Source organism: Rana temporaria, chromosome 3 (genome assembly GCF_905171775.1).
Source record: "Rana temporaria chromosome 3, aRanTem1.1, whole genome shotgun sequence".
Lineage (NCBI taxonomy): Eukaryota > Metazoa > Chordata > Amphibia > Anura > Ranidae > Rana > Rana temporaria.
Window position 1 is genome coordinate 278,026,839 of NC_053491.1, and position 21,607 is coordinate 278,048,445.

Below are 21,607 nucleotides of genomic sequence, written 5' to 3' on the forward strand. Positions count from 1 at the left end.
GCCGAGTAAATAGATACCTAACATGTCACGCTTCAAAATTGCACACGCTCATGGAATGATGACAAAGTTCGGTACTTAAAAATCTCCATAGGCAACGATTAAATTTTTTTTTCTGGTTACATTTTTTGAGTTACAGAGGTCTAGGGCTAAAATTTTTGCTCTCGCTCTTACGTTCGCGGCGACACCTCACATGTGTGGTTTGAACACCAATTTCATATGTGCGGGTCTCACGTATACGTTCGCTTCTGCGTGCAAGCTCACGGGGACAGGGGCACTTTAAAAACATTTTTTTTTATTATTATTATTGTTAATTTTACTTTTTTTTTTTATATTTTGACACTTTAAAAAAAAAAAAATTTGATCACTTTTATTCCTATGTATATTTTTGTATTTACTTTTATTCCTTGTAATAGGAATATGGCATGACAGGACCTCTTTACGGTGAGATATGGGGTCAATAGGACTCCACATCACACCTCTAGGCTGGGAAGGATAGAAAATAAAAAACTACCACCGCTTCACAGCCAAAGCGGCGCCGTTTTTATGAATGCAGAGGCCGGGCGTGACGTCATAACATCGTGCCCGGCCTCCAATGATCATAGAGACTTCGGCGACCATCTGGTCTGCCGAAGATCTCTATGATTTGCATCCGGGGGTCGGCGGTTCCTGTCATCGACTCACCGATCGCACAGGTGTGTCGGTAGAAGCTTGTAAAAAAACGGGAAAAACACTGCGCTAAACAAAAAATTGAAAATGCTGCTAGTACCAAAAATATAGATACAAATATTAAAGCAAAATAAAGAAAAGAAGAGGTACAGCGCAAATTCTAGTGTATAGAAATTCTGATGTGATACCAAAAAATTCCTGGCGTGATACAAATAAGTGAAGGTGACACAAAATCGTAAGGTCAATTGCTATGCATCACTGAAACTAAACAATTGACTATAAAATAAAAATGCACGTGAAAAACAAAAATAACTTCTAAATGAAAACAATATATGAATGTGTATAAAGTCTGTGAATGAATGAGATTGTGCAAGCAAAAAAGACTACAGGTGAGGTATTAGTCCATATGCTCCCAGATATCTTAAAGAAAACTTCTTTAAAAGAGTGAACTTCACAGCGAATGTCTTCAGAGAAAAGGATAGTACAGGGCTGACACAACCTTCCACCAAGGCACACCTGAGTGACAAAACAATGCCCTTACCAGATGTGGAGACCACAACGGTGGTCAGACTGGACCCGGGTATATTTAGAGTCACCCAAATGACTGTATGTAGCACACTGGATCTGCTTCAAGCTATTTCCCATCGGTCAGAAAGGATGAATGGCTCAGATGCAAAAAGAAAAGAAAAGGGCCCATAGTGCAACTTTGCAAAACAATTTAATGATCAAAGTAAAATATTGCACTTACAGATAGGTGGAGAATCATAAGCCCAATAAGGTGCACAAAGTGCGGTTTCAAAAGCTGGATCTCGGCGTCCTCTATGGCTCCCCCTTCCTGGGTCAGTTCAGGTTAGCGTGAAAAACGTCAGAATGCAGGCCACTTATCTGTAAGTGCAATATTTTACTTTGATCATTAAATTGTTTTGCAAAGTTGCACTATGGGCCCTTTTCTTTTCTTTTTGCATCTGAGCCATTCATCCGTTCTGACCGATGGGAAATAGCTTGAAGCAGATCCAGTGTGCTACATACAGTCATTTGGGTGACTCTAAATATACCCGGGTCCAGTCTGACCACCGTTGTGGTCTCCACATCTGGTAAGGGCATTGTTTTGTCACTCAGGTGTGCCTTGGTGGAAGGTTGTGTCAGCCCTGTACTATCCTTTTCTCTGAAGACATTCGCTGTGAAGTTCACTCTTTTAAAGAAGTTTTCTTTAAGATATCTGGGAGCATATGGACTAATACCTCACCTGTAGTCTTTTTTGCTTGCACAATCTCATTCATTCACAGACTTTATACACATTCATATATTGTTTTCATTTACAAGTTATTTTTGTTTTTCACGTGCATTTTTATTTTATAGTCAATTGTTTAGTTTCAGTGATGCATAGCAATTGACCTTACGATTTTGTGTCACCTTCACTTATTTGTGTCACGCCAGGAATTTTTTGGTATCACATCAGAATTTCTATACACTAGAATTTGCGCTGTACCTCTTCTTTTCTTTATGTCGGTAGAAGCACCAGAGGAATGATCAAGTGGCAGAACAGCCACTATGATCATTCCTATGGTGTAGGGAATCGCCGGCTGAAAATGCCGATATCTGAATGATGCCTGTAGCTTCAGGCATCATTCAGATATAGCCCCTCAAAGTACCACAAAGCCCAAGACGTCATATGACATCCTCTGGGCGCCAAGTAACACTGGTTCTGTGGTTGATTAAGGTGGTAATTAAACTCACTTGGTACCTTATCTGCATTAAATCAGCCTGTGTAATTAATATGTGTCCTGGATTAAAGGGATGATGTGACAACCCTACTTGGAGGACTTGTGTTCCCGCATTTTTTTACCGTGACCTTGACGTGACTTTGCAGCGACTTGAAGCAATGCCTGTGTAATCTTGAGGTCTATAGACCTCAAATCGTGTCAAAGTCGGACCTAGGTAGTGCGGGGGCTACTTTGAAGTCGCTGCAACTTGAAGATGCACAGATATGAATGGTAATGGTAATGAATGGAAATAATAGGGTATGACTTGTCATGCGATTTTGCAGTCCCAAATTGCTCAGGTGTGAAAAAACTGTTGAAGCAGCATAGAGGCTGCATTGGATGCCTATGTACTTAGCTAAACCCGACTAAAACTAAAATGGGCCCAGGTACAGTTGAGCAGGTGCAGCATAGTATACATGTTTCATAATGCTTGCTTGCTTAGGCACATATTTGCATAGACACATGCTTGCTTGCTTAAATAAACACAAGCTTGCATAGGCACATGTTTGCAGAGGACTCCGGCCACCCACCCTGTGGTCCCCACGCCCAACAAGCAAACAGTGCCCATTCGCCCAGAATGCATCCCCCCAATGCTGACCGCGGCAGGCGTGGACACGTGTGGCATAGACACAGGTTTTTATAGGCACGTGTTTGTATAGATGTGTGTGCATAAGTGTGTATGCATGTTGCATAGATATATGTGTTTGCGTGGATGCATGGTTGTATAAATGCATGTTGCATAGACAGATGTTTTCATAGATACGTGTTGCGTAATATATGTTGCATAAACGCGTTTCATAAACGCATGCTTGCTTATTTTGTAAATGCATGTTTCCATTGGCAAGTATTTCATAAGTGCGTGTTTGCATGCTTTCATAAACACATGCCTCCATAAATGCATTAAATGCTTAAATGCAAACGCACTTTTGTGTTTTGCCTAAATGTATATTTGCATAAGCACATACTTGCATGCTTTCATAAACACATGCCTCCATAAATGCATGTTGCTTTAAAGCAGGCTGCCATGTTTTCATACAAACTACATACATACAGTATCTCACAAAAGTGAGTACACCCCTTACATTTTTGTAAATATTTTTTTATATCTTGTGACAACAATTTGGTTATGGCACAGTGAGGTATGGCACAGTGAGACTGTAATGGACACAGTGAGGTATGGCACAGTGAGACTGCAATAGCCACAGTGAGGTATGGCACAGTGAGGTATGGCACAGTGAGACTGCAATGGGCACAGTGAGGTATGACACAGTGAGACTGCAATGGGCACAGTGAGGTATGGCACAGTGAGACTGCAATGGACACAGTGAGGTATGGCACAGTGAGACTGCAATAGCCACAGTGAGGTATGGCACAGTGAGGTATGGCACAGTGAGACTGCAATGGGCACAGTGAGGTATGGCACAGTGAGACTGCAATGGGCACAGTGAGGTATGGCACAGTGAGACTGCAATGGGCACAGTGAGACTACAATGGGCACAGTGAGGTATGGTACAGTGAGACTGCATGTACATGTTGATCATATCCCCACTTAATCTCCTCTTATCAAGAGGGAATAGATTCAGTTCCTCTAATCTTTCCTCATAGCTGAGCTTCTCCATGCCTCTTATTAGTTTGGTTGCCCGTTTCTGCACTTTCTCCAGTTCCCCGATATCCTTTTTGAGAACTGGTGCCCAAAACTGAACTGCATATTCCAGATTGAGGAGCTCAGCTTTGAGGAAAGATTGGGTGAACTGAATGTATTCTCTCTTGGGAAGAGGAGATTAAGGGGGGGATATGATCAACATCCATAAATGCATAAGTGGTCCATATAGTGAACTTGGTGTTGAGTTTTTCACTTTAAGGTCATCACAAAGGACAAGGGGGCACTCTTTACGTCTAGAGGAAAAGAGATTTAATCTCAAAAATACGGAAAGGTTTATTCACAGTAAGAGCTGTGAAAATGTGAAATAAACTTCCTCAAGAGCTGGTTCTGGCCAGCTCAGTAGATTGCTTTAAAAAAATACCTGGATTCTTTGTTAAAGGGACACTAAAGGTTCCCGTTTTTTTTTTAAAACAAACATGTCATACTTACCTCCACTGTGCAGCTTGTTTTGCACAGAGTGGCCCCAATCCTGGTCTTCTGGGGTCCCTCGGAGGCTGTCTCGGCTCCTCCCACATCAGCTAACCCCCTTCATGGAAAGATCTCTCCCAAGGGGTTAGCTTGCAGGCACGCTCCCGTGATACAGCCGGCGTGTCTTTTTTCAACCTAACTAAGTATGCAACTACATACGTATATATGTCACTTATTTGTTGCGCTACCCACTTACAGTAAAATAAAAAACAATTGTGGGGGGAGGGGGTGGGGGAATTTAGGTTGAACTATGTTTTTTTTTTTTATTCTTGAGTTGGGCTCTGCGTGGCCACTGTTGGGGTAGGTATGTTGCCTACCTGGTGGTATGTTAAGTGTTGTGTTTGTGTTGTCATGTACGAAAACGCAATAAATATAATTACAAAAAAAAACAATTAAATATGAATATAAATAATATAAATAAATAAAGAGTCCATGAATAAACAAACCAAATGAAATCTGTGATATGTCCGCTGACACCTGATCCACTAATATCAGACGGATGGCGTTACATCGCCATCCATCCTGGTGGATCGGATCAGATGACATCTGATGAAAACGAACAAGCTGTCCGTTTTCGTCAGATCTCTCCATAGCAAGCAGCGGCGCTTGAAACGCCCCTCCCCGCTCAGTGAGCAGAGGGGGACCTGTCATCTGCCGGCTCAGCAGAGAGATCTCCCGCTGAAAGTGGATCCGCCCCATGTGGAAGGGTTCATAAGAGTAAACCATATTTTGTAAACAAAAACAGTACATCCAATGTAGTTTGATCTGCTTTAATCTTACAGGCTACTCATTCTGTTGCTATATAGCAGGGATATGTAATTAGCGGACCTCCAGCTGTTGCAGAACTACATGTCCCATGATGCAAAGCAAGACCTTGACAGCTACAAGCATGACACCCAGAGGCAGAGGCATAATGGGACTTGTAGTTTTGCAACAGCCAGAGGTCCACTAATTGCATATCCCTGCTATACAGTATAGTGTATCCAGTCTTTAAAATAGATGGCCCTATTCAGTATACACACTTAAGTAAAACAGTGTGACACCTACCTATTTTATCCTTTCGTATGTCATTCTGAGCTTTCCATAGTGCTGAAACTGTGTTTTACATGAGACATGAGAATACCTGAAAACATTTTGTGATAGGTTAAAGAGTAACTATTTTTTTTTTAAGAAAAAAAAACATCTTAATGATCAATGTTGCAAGAATGGGACCGGATGAGCATAGGGTGAGGGCTGCTAGTGCCGTCTAACCCGTAAATGATCATTAGTCATGGGAGTGTTGACTAGGACTTTTCTGGGCACTGATAACACAACAAAAAATTAACATAAAATATATTTATTGACATAAAAAACTGTACAATATTAAAAACATAAGAGCCAAACCCCACAATAGAAAAACAGCATAGTAGATAATGGGAAACCGGAGGTATGAAACTTTGTTGCAGATTCCTACCTTTTGTTATTCTGAAGAAATCGCTGTTTATTTGTTTGTGCCCAAGTGAATCAGTATGGGAGAGATTTTATATTTATCAATCAGTTGCTGAACTCACAAGGTTCTAATTAGGAAATTGTCAAGGTTTGAATTTCTGTAGACATGGTTTCCCTTTGGAAGTATCTCTCAAAAAGGAATTTTTTGTTGCAAAGGATGCCAAAAATCTGACTTGTATCTTAGGGCAGACTTCTGGAAAAATCTATAAGCCAATCACACAAGCAGAAAATTACATTTATGGGATATTCTGTGCACCATCTGGGTACAGAAAGCCTCCAGGTAGCCATAGAGCATTACATTTTACAGAAAATCGCAGAGGTAATTTTTAATAACATTCAATTACAATATGACTTGTGTCACAATTGTGTATGAGATATTATTATTTTTTTATTTGATATTTTTTTCTTACAAAAGTGAATTTACCCCTTTAGGAATTACTCGGATTTGGAGTAAGGAAAACAGAGTTTGAGAGACATGTGATTAAGGTTCAGAGTTAAAAGTGTTCTGAGGTATTTGTCTTGGAGAGTACCGGTAGTAGTCATTCTCTGGTTATTTTCGCTAACTGGCTCTTAAATTCCTCCAGTTTTCTATTGTTTATTTCATGGTTAATTGTAATATAATTTTTTTTATGATTTATGAGAAATTTATTTTGCATAATCATGCTGATCATATCATCCTTTACTTTCTAGTAGCCTTGACTATGAAGTGACAGTGGCCAAATCAAAACCTCAAGGAAACGACGCGTGTCCAGTTCCCGTAACAAGTGAAACTGAAGTAAAAATGCGAAGGTCTCGTAAAAAAAATAAAAGAAGCAGTGTAGTGTTTGCTGATGAAAAAACTGCTTCGGAAACATCATTATCTGAGTCCAAGAGAGTACGTTTTACTACCATATCTCTTTTACTAACAGACCATGGGTATCCTGGAAGGGTTTTGTCTAATTCTAAGCTCAGGAACTGAATCAATAATCTTCCAATTGTGCTACAAATTTCTCAAACACAGTAATGCCTTAATATATTTTTATTGGAAATTCATTGTTATTTAAAATGTTTGGTATCACACAAATAAAAATGATACAGTACCTCTGTATTAACCCCCACCTTCCCAAGCCCAGCTTGATCGCATCTTAAAGTAATACTAAACAGTTATAGAAACAGATTTTTCTCCTGTTTGTATTACAGTATAATATCAGCCACATCATACGATCACAACATACAGGGATATAATCCTGACATAAAATTAAACACACATAGGTGGGACTTGATGGACTTTTTTCAACCTCCCCTGCTATGTAACTATGTAACAATGTAAGCCGAACTCCGGGCTTGGGGCTCCACATTGTATAAAAAATGTAGCAGACTAATCTTTTTGAATCGTGCAAGTCACAGTAACAAGTTGATTGAACTTACACCCTCCTTAGCATGAGGAGCAGGTGCTATGCTTCTGCTCTCCCATGCTAAGCTGTTTGACAAAGTTATTTGACCAGCCAATACTTCCGGGTGTGGGGGATTATGTGACCGACTCTTCTTCACAAGTGACAATGCTGGTGCTTGGTGATTGGCCTAGAGCTGTCATGTCAGGTCAAGTAGAAAGTAATCAACCAGCTTTCATTGGGCTTCCACTCTTCTAGGGGTTGATAGGACCAGTGGGGGAAGGAAAGAAAGGTGACTATGTGCTGCTGGGAAGGGATGGTGGGAAGCACAGGTTAACTTTAACAAGTTAACCACTGAAAGACCAGAAAGATTTGCTTTCTATTAGAGCTGCACGATTAATCGTCAAGAATCGTTATCGCAATCTTTTTTCCGTTGCGATTCTTGACACAGGGTTTCACGATCTTTGACATGCAAAGAATTTTCTCTCTGCACTTTGGTATGCAAAGAATTTCCTGTCTGCTCTCAGCCAAAAGTCAAAGTCTGGGCAATCTGCCAAGTCTGGGCAGCCAGCGAAGTTTTGAAAACATTCTTTATCAGTGGAAAGTTAAGTCTAAACATTGTATAACATTGACTTGTACATCAAAGCAATAAACTTCTGTATGTAAATTAGGAATGTTTAACCACTTAAACACCAAGGGCCAGATTCACGTATCTGGGCGCATCTTTGTGCGGGTGTAGCGTATCCTATTTACACTACGCCGCCGCAACTTAGACAGGCATGTGCAGTATTCACAAAGCACTTGCTCCGTAAGTTGCGGCGGCGTAAGCCTGCCTAATTCAAAGTAGGCTGGTAGGGGGCGTGTTGTATGGAAATGAATCGTGACCCCACGTAAATGACGCGCCTAACGAACGGCGCATGCTCAGTATCACGTCAAATTTTCTCCCTAAGTTACGTCGGCTCAATGCTTTATCGACCTGAACATAACCTACGCCCATCCCCATTCACGTACGACTTACGCAAACGACGTAAAATATGACGCTGTTCCGATGTTTCCGACGTCCATACCTTAACATGACTTACCCCTGCTTAATGAGGGGTAAAGTTACGCCGGTCGTACGCCTTACGCAAGTACGTTCGTGAATCGGTGTATCTCCGAATGCATCCAGCGTAACTATGCTCCCACGATACGCCGGCGTAGGCAAGTTACGTCGGACGGCTGAAGCCATGTTTTTGGACGTATCTCGCTTTGTGAATTGGCGTAAAGATGCAACGGTGCACATTTGAAATTACGGCGGCGTATATGGAGATACGCCGGTGTACATCATTTATGAATCTGGCCCCAAACCTTTTTCTGACAGCTCTTTTAAAGTTAAAATCATTATTCTTTTGCTAGAAAATTACTTAGAACCCCCAAACATTATATAATTTTTTAGTAGAGACCCTAGAGAATAAAATGGCGGTTTCTGCAATATTTTATGTTGCACTGTATTTGCGCAGCAGTCTTTTTAACTGCAATTTTTTTGGAAAAAATTACTTTAATGAATTTAAAAAAAAACTAGCCAGTAAAGTTAGCCTTTTTTTTTTGTATAAATGTAAAAGATTTTACGCCGTGAGAATCGTGATCTTCATTCTAAGCAAAAAAATCGTTATTCTCATTTTGGCCAGAATCGTGCAGGTCTACTTTCTATTAGCATTGACTATGAAGTGACAGTGGCCAAAACGAAACCTCATAGTGGATTTGCACGCATGGCACAAACGTTGCCGTGCGGTATAGTGGCAGTCACGGAAATGCCACAAAATAGCAGGACAAACTTGCACAGCTGTCAAATGACTATTGTGTATTCTTGGTTTGGAAAACTATTGTTGTAGAGTCATAATAAAATGGACAAACCTGAGACAATATGACATTTGAAGGATGCAAAATAATAATTTTCAAATGATATATTTTACAGCTTTCCAAGAAACAGGAGTTTAGGAGTGACACCAATCTTTCAGACCATAATCCAGCACCTCAAGCTTCTGTTCTCAAGCAAATGAGCTTTGCAAGCCGATCCATGCCAACAATTCCAGGTACAATTTAACTAATGTGTTCCAATTCATAAATGGGTTTATTTAGAATGAATGGAACTGGTATGCATTACTGACTAATCAGGTTGAACTTTGGAAGGACACATACAGTTACAGATAGGGATGAGCATTTGTGCTTGGGTTCAGTTTTTAAACAGTTTTGCAAACCTTGCTCAAAGTTTGAAATTCATGAACTTTGTGGCAAACCCCATTGAAGTCTAAGGGGGAGGGGGAAGTATTGTGTTGTTTAATACTTGTGTAGCAAGGTCCCAGGCCTCCTTTGATCTAATGAGAACCTCCAGAGCCAGGGATAGCTGACATACTTCTGTATGTAGTGGGCTGTGAGGCATGGTGGGTTTCAAAGTAGTTCAAGTTATTGGCCGTCAGACACTTCTTGAACGCAAAAGAAAGTTCATTTCTCTTAACAAACTTTTTGGGGGAGAGAGGATCATGGCCAGGACACCCTTAGGTAGTTGCAAGATTAATTGGCAGACTCTGAATCCTCGTACACACGACTGAGAAACTCGTCATAAAAGAAACATTGTTTTCCTGGACGGGTTCCTTGTCAGGCTTGTCGAGAATCTTGTCAAGCTTTCTTTGCGTACACACTGTCAAGACAAAATCTCGTCGTTCTCAAACTCGGTGACGTACAACACGTGCGACTTTGCTAATCTCATGTTACTGCGTGTAGTAAAAGTTTGAGAGATGATTCGCGCTTTTCTGTCTGTTAGAGTGACGAATGTGCTATTTCCATTACGAACACTACTTTTGCCGAAGGTGCGCTCCCGTCTCATACTTTATTCTGAGCATGCATGGGTTTCTAAGCATACCGTTTTCCTCTACAAAATCCATCAAGAAACTTGGTGGCAGAGCTTTTTTGCAGAGGAAAACAGTCGTGTGTATGTTTTTCGTCGAGAAAACTGTTGTGGATCTCGACGAGAAAAAAAGAGAACAAGTTCTCTTTTTTCTCGTCGGGAGTCTCAATTTCCTTGTCGTGTTTCTCGTCGGGCTGGTTTACGACAGTTTTCTCGACGAAAAACATACACACGACCGTTTTCTTCTGCAAAAAAGCTCTGCCACCAAGTTTCTTGATGGATTTTGTTGAGGAAAACGGTCGTGTGTACGAGGCCTGAGACTTCAATAGGAGGACAGCCATGCAGGGAAAGGCATCCAGCAAGATGCCACATCTGCCTGTGCAGGAATGCTGTCTCCTATGGTAACAGTCTTTAACAGTTCCTAACACAAAGTTTAACAGTTCCTTTACTTTCACTACAATCGCTCCTTGTAGTTCTTCAGCACACTGAGCTCCTGGTCTCTCACTAGGCCCACTGATTTACTGCCACTGGATCCCTTGAGCTCCTCCAAACTTCATGGCGGTATCTTCCTCATGCGTCACCCCCACTTCTCTGCTAGGTCCCTCTCTTGCTTCTGGATTGGCCCTCAGACAGCCTAGCAGCCAGATGTGCCCAGGATAGACCTCACCCCCGCAGCCTAGCAGCCAGAGCAATACGACACATGTCCACCTAGACAGCCATCCAGGTGGCACAGAACATAGGTCACCTGACTCCACCTGAATATATAGGCTCTCCCAGCAGGCCAAGAGATCCAGGAAAACCCCTGCTTGATGGTTGAGACACCCCTTATACCCATAACCTGACCTTGCGTTGCCCTTCTCATATCTAGTACCACCAAGTACCCGGCCACCTAGTGGTAGAAAAGTGCAACAAGGCCAAACTTAGGAAGAAATCAATAGATCTCTACCAATCAACCAGAATAACTACTTCTGGCAAGTAAATTTGTGAGGAGCAACCCTGCCTAAACTCCAGGATGCTACACTTGCAATTTGTAGAGATAATAAGAAAGCTATTTTGTATGTGCTTTAAACAATACTATAACAAATGTGCAGTTATAAAAGTGCCACTAGGTGCTGAAAACTGTGACAAAAATAATCAAGTTTTTTTCAGAGAATAGATACAGGCACTTGCGACCCAACCCAAAAGCCCCCCTCTGATTCCTGGCAGTTTGGTAGTCTTACATGGCATTGTAGCAGCTCACTGCTGTTACTTCAGCATTTACTTCTGCATTTACTTTAGCATTTACTGCTGTAAACATAGCTAATAGTCACAGAGGTGGTATTTCACTACTTGCTTCCTCTACTCAGATTTGCATTAGATGATGTCCTCAGAGAGAACCCAGAAGAGGAAAAGAGTAGTAAAAGACCTCCTCTGTGACTTTTTTATTGGTGAAGTTACAGCAGCCAGTGGTGAACTGTTGTCAAATTTCGGATATTTGCTAACAGAGGTCTGTGGGTGCTATGGAGGTGCTTATTCCGCATATCAAAGCACTCCCTTGTTTTTGTTAATGCACCCCTCTCCCACACGAATATGTTGGCCCAGGGTGGGGAACCCCAGCACCACAGCAAGAAACCCTTAAAAATAATAACACAGCGCACTGTAAAATTATATAACAAAACAATAACTGTTATCATAATATCCATTTGTGCACATCATAAAATTTATAACAACAGAAATATAAAAAAAAATTGAGAACTAGAAACAGTGACCTTCTTTGTTTCTGAAATAACAGTGCTAGTAACAACGTTATGCACTTGGGGCTAAGAATATAATACATACTAGGGGGGAGTACAACTGGGGGAATCCGTAGTGGAGAAGGATCTGGGGGTTTTGGTAGATCATAAGCTCAATAATGACATGCAATCCAAAGCGAGCAAAGTCCTTTCTTGTATTAAGAGAGGTATGGACTCCAGAGAGAGAGATAATTTTGCCCCTGTTCAAATCATTAGTAAGACCTCATCTGGAATATGCAGTTCAATTTTGTGCACCAGTTCTCAAAAGGGATATTGGGGGAACTGGAGAAAGTGCAGAGAAGGGCAACCAAATGGATAGGAGGCATGGAGGAAAGATTAGAGGAACTGAATTTATTCACTCTTGAGAAGACGAGATTAAGGGGGGATATGATCAACATGTACAAATATATAGGGGTCCATATAGTGAACTTAGTGTTGAGTTATTCACTTTACGGTCAACACAAAGGAGAAGGGGGCACTCTTTACGTCTAGAGGAAAAGAGATTCATCTCCAAATACGGAAAGGTTTCTACATAGTAAGAGCTGTGAAAATGTGGAATAGGCTCCCTGCAGAGGTGGTTCTGGCCAGCTCAATAGATTGCTTTAAATCGGTTTGCCTCTCGGGGGATCAGAAAGGAATTTTTTCCCCTGCTGTAGCAAATTGGATCGTGTTCTGCTGGGGTTTTTCGCCTTCCTCTGGATCAACTGTGGGTATAGAATTGGGTATATTGGATTGTACGATAATTATTATTTTATTTATTTTTATGGTTGAACTAGATGGACTTTTTCCAACCTGACTAACTAACTATGTAACGTCACATGTGTATATAAATGTATACAATATTTCTTGCAATATCTATAGGCATCCTCTTGCAAAAAATGTATCTCTACCACATGTGTGATTTAAGTAAACCAAATGGGATCCCACAATCTATGTAAAAATAAAACTCACAGAGATGACTTTATTACATAAAGGTCTGCAGCATCTCTCATTAGCCACAATTCTCAGGCTTACCCTTATAATTTTCCACCTTCACCATGGTACAAATAAAAAAACTTCAATAGTGTGATGCCATCTCATTCAATTTTATTAAAAACAATAAAACAATCTATTTTAAAGGTGCACCAGCATGGAACTTATGCATATACTTGCATGTGTGCTTAGGCCTCGCCTTCTAATGCATTTAAAGTGATTGTAAAGTCTTGTTTAAAAAACAAAAACAAAAAAACATGTCATTACAGTTGGTTTTTCACAGAGCAGCCCGGATCCTCCTCTTCTGTGGTCCCTCTTTGCTGCTCCTGGCCCCTCCATCCTATCGAGTGCCCCCACAGTAAGCAGCTTCCTATAAGCTGAGTAACAGCTCCGTGTGTCCATTCAGACACAGAGCCCCGGCCCGCCCCCTCTCCCCCCTGATTGGCTGACTGACTTTGATTGACAGCCAGCATAGAATGCATTAAGAGAAAAAAAAACTTCTGCCTTAACAACACCTTTAATATATGATTGAGTTTTCAAGGACTCCAAACTCCCATGCCAAAACTATATGGCTAAAACTCTTGTCAATAATCTTTAGTTAGTCATGATAATATTGCTTGCAGGTCTTTTTTTATACATACCGTGCATTCTAAATACATAACAAATAACTAATAGTATTTCTCTCCCTACTTCTTGTTTATGATTACTGCCACGTGCAAACTTTAATTGACTACCCTCTAAAAACTCCCCACAATTAGATGCTACATCTAATGTTAAAACTGAATTTGCATTAAACTAATATACTTTAGTGATGCAGCTTTACATGCTTCACAATTACATGAATTTCTAAGTCAGTGATTGGCAAACCTTGGCACCCCAGATGTTTTGGAACTTTATTTCCCATGATGCTTATGCACTCTGCAGTGTTGTTGAGCATCATGGGAAATCTAGTTCCAAAACGTCTGGGGTGCCAAGGTTCGCCATCACTGCCCTAAGTACTATAAATATGTGACAAAAAGCACAAAAAACTGGATGGACTTGTGTCTTTTTTCAACCTGACTAACTATGTAACTAAATCTTACTCCACCAAAAATCTAATAATTTATAAAATATCCATCTCACTCAGTAAGGCCCTTTTCGCACGGGGCGAATTTGCTCGTTCCGTTGATCCCCCGCTGAGCAGGCAGATGACAGGTCCGTCTCCACTTACTGTGCAGGGACCAACCTGTCAGAGCCCCTCTGTTCTCTATGGGAAGATTAGATGAAAACGGACAGCATACCCGTTTTCACCCGATCTTGTCGGGTCGGATGGCAGGCAGGTGTCAGCGGACACATCTCTGCTGACATCCGCCTGCCCATACAAGTCAATGGGTGACCCACTCAGATCCACCTGAAAAATGGACAGGCGGATCTTTGTGGGCAGATTGTGTGAAAGAAGCCTTAAAGTTATCAAAGAAAATATAAAATGTTACAATAATCAAACTATAAACAAACATTGTTTTAAAAAGGCCTGTGAAAATGACATCATCAATCGTCTTCCACCACAGTGCAAACAACTTATGCAGTGTCCTTTCTTGATCAGCTGCTTCTTCCTCCTGGCACCTTGAAGCATCTCCACCCACAACTGAAAATACACTCACCCTCCCTTATTGCCTCTTTCTGTAAGACAGGCAAAAGTGCTCTTTAACCACAGACAAGTTCTAATCCAATGGGTAAACCTTCAATACTGTTCAGTCCAAGAGGTTCAATTATTCGATCACTATTTCACAGCAACTCTGTGGATTAGGAGAATAGAAGAATCATAGCAAAAAATTCTTAAACATTATTTGCAGATAAATAAAATAAATAACCTCATCCACAAGGTTCTGAATGTTCACAAACAATAGAGCAGGGTTGCCCAATCTTTTGAAGAGCGAGGGCCACATAAGCGACTTGGTAACTGGTCGAGGGCCACAATAAGTAGAGCGGACGGAAGACAGATCTGTGTCCGCTCTGTATATGCAGAGTAGACACGACACAGCCCAATCTACTCTGTGGGCTCCTGCATCCAATCCAACCAGATAAAAGCGAACAGATCCCCTATTTTTTTTTTGTGGATCGGATTGGATGTAGGTGTATTTACGCTACGCCGCCGCAACTTTACAGGCAAGTGCTTTGTGAATCAAGCACTTGCCCGTAAAACTTGCGGCGGCGTAACGTAAATGAGATACGTTACGTCGCCGCAGAGATGCGGCGAGCTACGAGAATCTGCCCCTATGACTCAGTGTAGGTAACCCGAAGGTGCACTGCGGTGCACCTGCAGATCAGCTTGAAAGCAGCCCAGTAACCACTGCAGAACAGATATGCCCAAATATTTACAGTTTTTAGTAATAACCTTACCTTTAATAACAGTCTTGCATTCAGGTATCCCTGGCTGTTGCTGTCCCAAGCAGAGTGTATTTTGTATCACTCCGCTTTTGACAGGAGACAGCGCTATACAGCAAGCATCGGCATATGCAGCTCTGCTCCCTCTGCAGCAGCTTTCTTCCTCTATCACTGGCATCATTCAGAACACTGATGCTCTGCGATGGCAGGTCAGTAACCCGCAATCCTGCTATCCCAAAGTAGGAGGTCACGGGCCACATCAGAGGGCTCCATGGGCCACATGTGGTTCCCAGGCCACTGGTTGGGCACCCCTGCAATAGAGCCTAAGGCCCCGTACACACCATAGAATCCATCCGCAGATAAATCCCAGCAAATGGGTTTCAGCGGATAGATCCTATGGTGTGTACACGCCAGCGGATCTTTTTCTGCGGATATATCTCCCCTGGGATGGATTCCAGCAGATCGAATATTTGCTGACATGCAGAACATATCCATCTGCTGGAGTCCATCCCAACGGATGGATCCGCTGGTCTGTACAGACTCACCGGATCCATCCGTCCGAAGGGATCCCCCGCATGCGTCGTAATGATTCGACGCATGCGTGGAATTCCTTATATGACAGCGTCGCGCACGTCATCGCCAGAGGATTTCGGCGCGGATTTCAATGCGATGGTGAGTACACTCCATCGCAGAGAAATCTGCTGAAATCCTCGAGAGGATTTATCCGCGGAAACGGTCCGCTGGACCGTATCCGCGGATAAATCCTCCCGTGTGTATGGGGCCTAAGTGTCTCAAATTAGTATGACTGTGTTGAACAGTGTTTTTTTTTTTTTTACGCCAACCAGGTTTCATAATTGCAGTAATTTTCTTGCACGTAGCTCTGTTTTTCAGATGGTTGTCTTTGTTTTTATATTTAGCATTAACATTCACTGTCACTGGCCAAACATATGAAGACCAAAATCAAAGTCCCAGAATGAGCCAATCAAATATTGTTGGATTTGAGACAGATAAGAAAACTGTAAAGAAAAGCAAGATGAATCAGTTTTTTAAAACAATGGTGAGTTTTTTCGCTTTTATCTGAAAAGACTACAAAAAAGCCCTCGCTGCACACCTAATTGACCTTCTTTCCTGACAACAGTTTGATTCATAATTGGAGCAGAGTACAGTGAGGTGAATCATCTGGGATGCATCTTCTTCTTGTGTCTATTGAGTCTCTTGAGCACATCATCCCCAGGCCGACTCACGGGGGACCCATTATTTCTCATGGGAGATTGTTGGCCAGGTGCACCAGTGCATCATTTAACCCAGTCCTTGCTGTGGCCAATGCTCAATCTGTAGTTCCCCATACAGCCCAAACCGGTCTGGAGAACCTCTGGGCAAAATTACATTCAGGCCTCGTACACACGACAGAGGAACTCGACGGGCGAAACACATTGTTTTGCTCGTCGAGTTCCTTGTTAGGCTGTCGAGGAACTCGACAAGCCAATTTTCTCCATTCCCGTCAAGGAAATAGAGAACATGCTCTCTTTTTGGCTCGTCGAGTTTCTCGACAGTTTCCTCGACGAAAATGTACACGCGACCGGTTTCCTCGGCAAAAAATATCTCCCAGCAAGTTTCTTGCTGGTTTTTACCGAGAAACTCGGTCGTGTGTACGAGGCCTCAGATGCTTTATAAAAACCTTTCCTCCTGTGGTCCCTGGGAGACAGCAGGAGCTGCCTATGCGTGGCCTAATGTAACATCCAGCAAAGTGAAGGAGAGTACTCCACTGAAACAAAGCAGTGGAAGTGAACACAAGCACAATGGGACATGCTATAACTCTATGCACATACATAGATCGATTGTAGAAATTTAAACTGGGTCCTCAACACTGAAAGGCAAGAGTGTAAACTGAGTATTGCCATATTTTCTTTGGTGTTAGATAGGTTTAAATAATAATCATGTTATTACCCAGCAGAATACTCAGCTTGCATCTAATACTGCAATATGGCAGCAAAGTGGACTTGGACTTTAATGAGCTGATTACAAGGTTTGGTGATATTTATGGAATGAATAACATCTCTAATGTTTGGTTTGTAAGGCTGGGTGCCGAAGTTTTGGAGGGGATCTGGCAGTGGTGTCCAAACACCACTGCTCTGGAATGCCATATGATGCTTTCTAATTGGCATGCCAATAAAGTGTTAAATCTGTGCTTTGCAGGCCCTGTAAGGTAAGCTGTGGTGTTGGGGAGCTGTCAGGTAGGCCAGTGGGAGGATTCCTAATGGTGGCTCTGAGAATAGCATACAGACTTTCATAACTTTTTCTAAATTTAAAACCCATTTGCCATGATGTTTTCTAAATTCTTGGTAGCAGAAAATACATAGGCTGTCCATTTGACTTTCATAAGAAAAATAATAAGCTCAGTAAATTACTTTTATTTTTTATTTCAGCGTCCCTCCAAGATTACTGATGATGGAAAGCAAACTACAGACTTACCAACAGAAACCCTGTCGATAGACCTCTAATGTTCTTCTGCAGATTTCAAGCTGTTTACATGCATTGTGGAGTATATAAAAATATAATCAACGAGTCTTAAAGAGTGCTGTTATGAGAAAAAAAATATGGAGGGGGGGTGGGGGGGGGGGGATGGGTGTCTGCCATTGTTCACTTTCTCCTAGAAAGGCTACTTACCTGACTGTTATCCCAGCCTCTTATCATCAAAACAAAGCTGAGGAAAGTAAAAAGTCCTTATCTGCATATGTGCTCCAGCTAAATTTTTCATTTGTTAGCCAGGCAACCAGAATTTCTAGAAGTAGGTCAGCAACTGCAGTCTTTATATTTTTCCTATTAAAGTTTTCACTTAAACTCTTTTCACACTGAGGCAGTTTTCAGGTGTTTTTAGTGCTAGAAATAGTGCCTGTAAAGGGCCTGAAAACTGCCTCCCATTCATTACAATGGGTGCTTGCAGGACATTTGGAAAAGTCCTGCAAGCAGCATCTTTGGGGTGGTTTTGGAGCGCTTTATACGGTGCTTCCAAAACGACCCTGTTCATTGCAATGAATTGGCAGTGCTTCCGATGCGTTTGAAAATCGCTTTGTAAGCACCACAAACACGTGATTTTTTGACCCCTTTAAACAGTGGTAAAGTGCCGCTAAAACGAGCAGCGCCTTACCCCTAATGGCCAGCGCTTTCTGTGTGAAAGCAGCCTTATGCCCTGTACACATGATCGGTCCATCCGATGAAAACGGTCTGATGGACTGTTTTCATCGGTTAACCGATGAAGCTGACTGATGGTCAGTCGTGCCTACACACCATCGTTAAAAAAACGATTTTGTCAGAACGCGGTCACGTAAACCACGTACAACGGCACTATAAAGGGGGAGTTCAAATCCAATGGCGCCACCCTTGGAGCTGCTTTAGCTGATTTTGTGTTAGTAAAAGATGATTCATGCTTTTCTGTCTGTTACAGCGTGATGAATGTGCTAGCTCCATAACAAACGCTAGTTTTACCAGAACGAGCGCTCCCGTCCCCTAATTTAGTCTGAGCATGGTATCCATCGGTTAAATTTAAAACAACATTGCTTTTTTTTAACCTATGGATAAATAACCGATGGGGCCTACACACGATCGGTTTGGTCCGATGAAAATGCTCCATCAGTCCGTTCTCATCGGTTTGACCGATCGTGTGTACACGGCATTAAAGTAGTTTTAAACCTCAGTCATGGAATCTGAACAACGCATTTATATATGTAGTGTTTACTTATCTCTCTCCAAAGCTCCGAGTGTTGTTTCCTTCTGGTGCTTCATTCCTCTGTTATCAGCATGAGTCACTTCTGAGAAGTTTCCACGACATATGAGATAAATTTGAGTCGGCAGGAGGCTCGGAATGAAGCTTGTCTATTCAAAACACAATTCTTCTGCTATGTGGAAGGGGTGTGTGTTTCCTCCAATCAGCTCTCACACACTGTAACTGCTGCCTCTCTGTCCCCTCCTCTGTGATCTATACAGATGTGGAAGAATTTTAACACTTTTCTACCTTTTTGAAGGGGTGTAGGGAAGATACGACTGCAGATAAACAAGTAAAACCTATGTAGGAGGATTTGTTTAATCTCTGTGTATCATCTAATGTTGTTCATTTCACTGGACATATGAGAGTCTTTAAGATGGTCATGATTTACTGGTAATATAGCTTTATTTAGCCGACTAAAATTATAAACTCAAAAATGTAAATCAGTGTAGCACAGCAAAAACTATTATTAAAAAGTCCCATAAAGATGTGGTGACACACCTCCAAACTGTAAAATATATCATAAAATAAATTGCAAAAAAAATCTAAACAAAACCCACAGGGAGGAGGAGTTTAGCTCTGTGACGTTCACCAGAGCCGCGCCGCTAGAGGTAGTGAGCCGAATGATTCCTTTTTACTAAACATTTTATTATTTTTACCTTTTTGTAGGTGCAACTTTTTAAACAGGGTTTACATAAAAGTTATTACGGTAGTACATTATGTCTGTCCTTTTTGCCCTGTTATATATAACCCGTGGGGAGCTGTGAGGATAGAAGTTTATATCCCATCAAGAAGGAGAGAAACCATCCACCTGGGTTTAAAGTAGAACTATGGGAAAAACTTTTTTTTTTCATTTCGGATAGAGTAAGCGAGGGTAATAACCCCTGTCAGATTTTTTTTGCCATCTCTGTCCCATTGAGGAGATTTCCCTTCACTTCCTGTCCCATAGCCAAACAGTACGTGACCCCCAGGTCACCAGAACTAGTGTCCCCATTGGAAGATTTCCCATATAATATTTTCTGGGGACAACACAAAAATTGGGATTTTCTTTTTACTTTCACTTTTCATGATAATGGTAAACAGGACAAATAGAGCGGATGAATCTCCCTAACAGGGGCACAGACAGCAATATAAACTCACAGGGGCTTTAATGCCTCTCCACTCTGTCCAAAACTAAAAAAAAAGGTTTTTCCTTTTTATTTGTATGGAGGTAAGCAGGCACTTTGTTTGGTGACACATACTCACAGTGCACTAAGAAAATTATACTTATACAGTGTTTGGCTGGTCAGCATTTTCAATTTATTTTATATATGTCTTGCTTTTTATTAATTTGTTTAAGGTTTTTCCGATTGCTCTAATTATATTTATTGACTGAAATGACAGGATGCTATTTTATTTGAGCTAACATTTTTTTTTCAGTCCAGACTTAAAAATAATTAAAACTCATACCAAGCATAATGCTCAGGTGTTTTGCTAGAAATACACAACACGGCTACAATAAACTTACATACATTAAATTGTATGATTAACACGTATGCTCAAAATAGCAGAATATGGATTACTTATCTTTAAAAAAATATATATATATGTTGCACTGTTCAAGTCCTTAGATGCATTCGTTTTCATTGTTTAGGCTAAGAACATTTTCAGCAAGTGCAGAAAATACCTGTTGATGTGTAATTGTCACTTCCTGCGAATTGAACGGGAAACATAAGACTATTTTATCTTCCATCCTCTAAACTGCTAACCACCCATCCCTCATAAAGAAGCAAAAGCAGACATGATCACATGTAACCAGGGCTGGACTGGGACAAAAATTTGGCCCTGGACTTCATCCAGACTGGCCCACTTTGACATGTCTCTCCCATGGCGGCCAGACAACTCCTGCACCCCGCCCCCCCGGGCCAACCAAGCCCCCTCTCCCCCTTCACCAGCCACTAACCGTTCTACTTTATTAGAGTAGAATGCCTGGTACTGGTACTCTTATAGGCAGTACCAGTGGGGAAGCTAGACATTATTTCACCCGGGGCAAAGAATCAGTTTGGTGCCCCCCCTTATGGCACAAGATTAGGCAGAAGTGAGAAACTCCCAGGCCATAGCTGTTGAGTAAGATATCTGTCCCCTCCCCCATGCTCCTCTGTCATCCCCCTGCTCCTCTGGTCCTCCCCCTCCTTCTTTGTCCCCCCAGGTGAGAGCTGCGGGGAGGGAGAGGAGGTGAGCGCTGCGGGAAGGGTGAGACAGAGGAGCGCGGCGGTCCGCTGTCACTGAAGCCGGCCCACCGAGCCATCGGCCCACCGGGAAGCTCCCTGTAGTCCCAATGGCCAGTCCATCCCTGCATGTAACTTTGAAATAGTCCAAAACAAGGATTATTGCTCACCATAAAAGCCAACTTCTAATTTATTAAAGCCAAACAATGCACAGACATATCACCTGG

The 21,607-nt window shown here is 41.8% G+C and overlaps 1 protein-coding gene across 3 annotated transcripts in view; it reads left to right on the top strand.

Annotated features, from left to right (window-relative positions):
• Window positions 1-18,024, top strand: part of DOCK2 (dedicator of cytokinesis 2) — a 325,179-nt gene extending 307,155 nt beyond the window's left edge. The window contains exons 49-52 of one of the 3 annotated variants that reach the window (XM_040344676.1): window positions 6,739-6,922; window positions 9,373-9,490; window positions 16,328-16,467; window positions 17,837-18,024. In XM_040344676.1, coding sequence (XP_040200610.1) covers window positions 6,739-6,922; window positions 9,373-9,490; window positions 16,328-16,467; window positions 17,837-17,911 — 517 coding nt within the window. In that variant the 3' untranslated portion in view covers window positions 17,912-18,024. The remainder of the gene's footprint in view (window positions 1-6,738; window positions 6,923-9,372; window positions 9,491-16,327; window positions 16,468-17,836) is intronic. The other 2 variants (XM_040344677.1, XM_040344678.1) reach the window with 2 other exon arrangements.
• The last annotated feature ends 3,583 nt before the right edge of the window (window positions 18,025-21,607 follow it).